This window comes from Trachymyrmex cornetzi, unplaced genomic scaffold (assembly GCF_001594075.2).
Source record: "Trachymyrmex cornetzi isolate Tcor2-1 unplaced genomic scaffold, Tcor1.1 scaffold1269, whole genome shotgun sequence".
Classification (NCBI taxonomy): domain Eukaryota; kingdom Metazoa; phylum Arthropoda; class Insecta; order Hymenoptera; family Formicidae; genus Trachymyrmex; species Trachymyrmex cornetzi.
The window spans coordinates 10,064-12,451 of NW_017295838.1; the positions used below are offsets into that span (position 1 = coordinate 10,064).

General features: G+C 54.5%; 1 protein-coding gene across 1 annotated transcript; it reads left to right on the forward strand.

Moving 5' to 3' along the window:
* Positions 1–46: 46 nt before the first annotated feature.
* Positions 47–2,293, forward strand: LOC108770382 (uncharacterized). Its single transcript, XM_018521948.1, has one exon. The coding sequence runs from the start codon at positions 47–49 to the stop codon at positions 2,291–2,293; it is 2,247 nt and encodes a 748-aa protein (XP_018377450.1).
* Positions 2,294–2,388: the final 95 nt, after the last annotated feature.

Sequence of the window (2,388 nt, forward strand, 5' to 3'; positions counted from 1 at the left end):
GACTACCGGCCGGACAAATGAAGAGGAGGCGGTGAGAGCGGCAAGGATGGAAGGGACACCTTCTAAGGATGGAGAGGCCGCAGAGACAGAGACTCCGAAACTTCAGAGAAAGAGAGGAAGCAACAAGGAGCTCCGACTACTGCTGGTAAGGACCGAGATGGAGGATACGAACCAGGGCGGACCAACCAGGGAATCAACAAAGCCGGACATGGCCACGGGGGCGAGGAGGAGCCTGAGGCCCAAGACGACAAGAGGTGCTGATGTAAAGTATCCTAAGGAAACAAGGATCAGGGTCGTTGGCGGAGAAATAGTAGACTCCCCAGTGGCTGAAAGCTCAGCGGGCACGCCTATGGGGGACATCGTACCGGCGAAAAAGAAGGGGACGATTGACCTCACGGCTGTAACGAGTGACACGGGGGATAGCGTCCCCATTAGCAGAGGTACAATGGAATCTATGTCGATGACGGAAACAGAGAACACCGAGTCGTCGTTTGAGGAGATACCACGCAAAGGCAAGAAGAGAGGACGCAAGCCTAAAGGAAGCAACGCGACAGGGTCTCGTGCGCTGTCGAAGATTTCTTCCAAGCGCATGGAATTTGAAGATGACGAATGGGACAGAGAGGATTTCTTCCAAATATCGAAGAAAACTGGGCACGGCATGAAGAAGAGGAAAGGCTTAGTTGAGTGCCAACTCGATGATAGACTCTCCTCAAAGCAGAAAGATGCGATCGAAGAGGTGACGGAACTTTTCCCTCAAATGTCCCCTAAATCTATAATGGTGGAAACATTGAGGGTATTAGACATGGCGGGAGAAGCGGAGAGAAGGACGCAGACCATGAAGGGGGATCTGCGTCGACAAATGAAAGTAGGGGTAAACGTGGCAAAGATCGCCATACAGCGACTCGCCTCGGACATCGTCAAAAGTGCGGGACCCGTGGATGAGGTGAGATCCATCAACCTCGCCCTAGAGAGAGAAGTCCTGAAGCTGAGAAGAGAAATGGACATTTTGAGAAGGGAGAAAACCGCTCTAAAGGACCAGGTGGAGACTCTCACTCGAACTGTTCAAGGTCTCAGGGAGAAGGAAGAGCGCGGAAGACCTGGACGCGAAAGAGTAAGTCCCTCGCAGCTAGAGGAGGAAGTAGCTGACGAATTCCCGGCATCGAGGACGCGGAAGAAGAAAAATCAAGAACCGGTCCAAACCGAGACGAACGAGACGAGTGAGGCCCCCCTACCCCCGGTGTATAGGCCGATGCTAGGAGGCGTCCAAAAAAGGATGGAAGAGAGACCGAAAGTGCGCACGAGCGTGGATGTCACTGGTAGAATCGTGACGAGTGCGAGTGAGAGAACTCATGAGGAGCAAAGGAGCAGGAGTAGGGCGGTAAGAGCGGGTGAAACGCATAGGAGAGACATCTCGCTATCCCCAGCACGAGATTATCTGGTTGAAGGGGAACCGTGGACGAAGGCCAAAAGTAAGAAGGCATTGAAAAGGGCTAGGAGGAAAGAGAGAGGGAAGACAGCCTCGGAAACAGACGGTCGGCGGGAAGCGGCGTCGGAAAGAGCTGCCCGCCCCTCGAGGGACAAAAACCTAAACAGGACGGCGAAGGCAGCGGCCGGGGAAGTCCCAGAAGGACGAACTGGAGCTGTAACCCGGACTGCAAGGAAAATACCGGTGCGACCGGCGGGGAGGGACCCGCGATTCCGAGCCCACAGGACTGCAGCGGTACTGCTGAGATGCGAGGAGGCAGGAGGGAATTCCGCGCCGACGTACGCAGACGTCATGAGGATGGCGAGGGATAAGATATCCTTGGAGGAGTTGGAGATATCCAACACTCGGATACGCAAGGCCCAGACTGGGGGATTGCTTATCGAAATCCCGAGCGGAGAAGAGGCTGGTGCGAAGGCGGAGGCGCTCGTCGACCGCTTAAAAACGGTTATCGCTGAGAGCGAGTTTGGAAAGAAGGTGAGCGTGATTCGCCCCGTGCAGCGAGCTGAGGTCAGGTTGATCGACGTGGACCAGTCAGCCACGGTGGAGGAGGTGATTGCGGCGGTGTCCGAGTGCGGTAAAGTGCCCGTCACAAGCATAAGAGCAGGCCCATCTAGGCAGGGCAGGGGTGGATTGAACACCATATGGGTACAGTGCCCGCTATCGGGAGCGAACTTGCTGCTCAGCAGCGGCAAGCTGAGAGTCGGATGGACGATGGCGAAGGTTGTCCCACTAGCAAAGAGGAGGCTGCAGTGCTTCCGGTGTCTGGCGGTGGGACATACCAGAACCAACTGCTTAAGGGGATGCTGAAGTGTCCTGTTTTACCACTTAATTTTTGAAGACTCTTTTCTCTTAATTGTGTTTATGGATTGAAAAGTCCTTTTCCACAATTAAAGTATCGATAA

What these genes read in the sequence shown, in the direction of transcription:
- LOC108770382 (XM_018521948.1), top strand. Translation starts at nt 47, where the DNA reads ATGGAAGGGACACCTTCTAAGGATGGAGAGGCCGCAGAGACAGAGACT.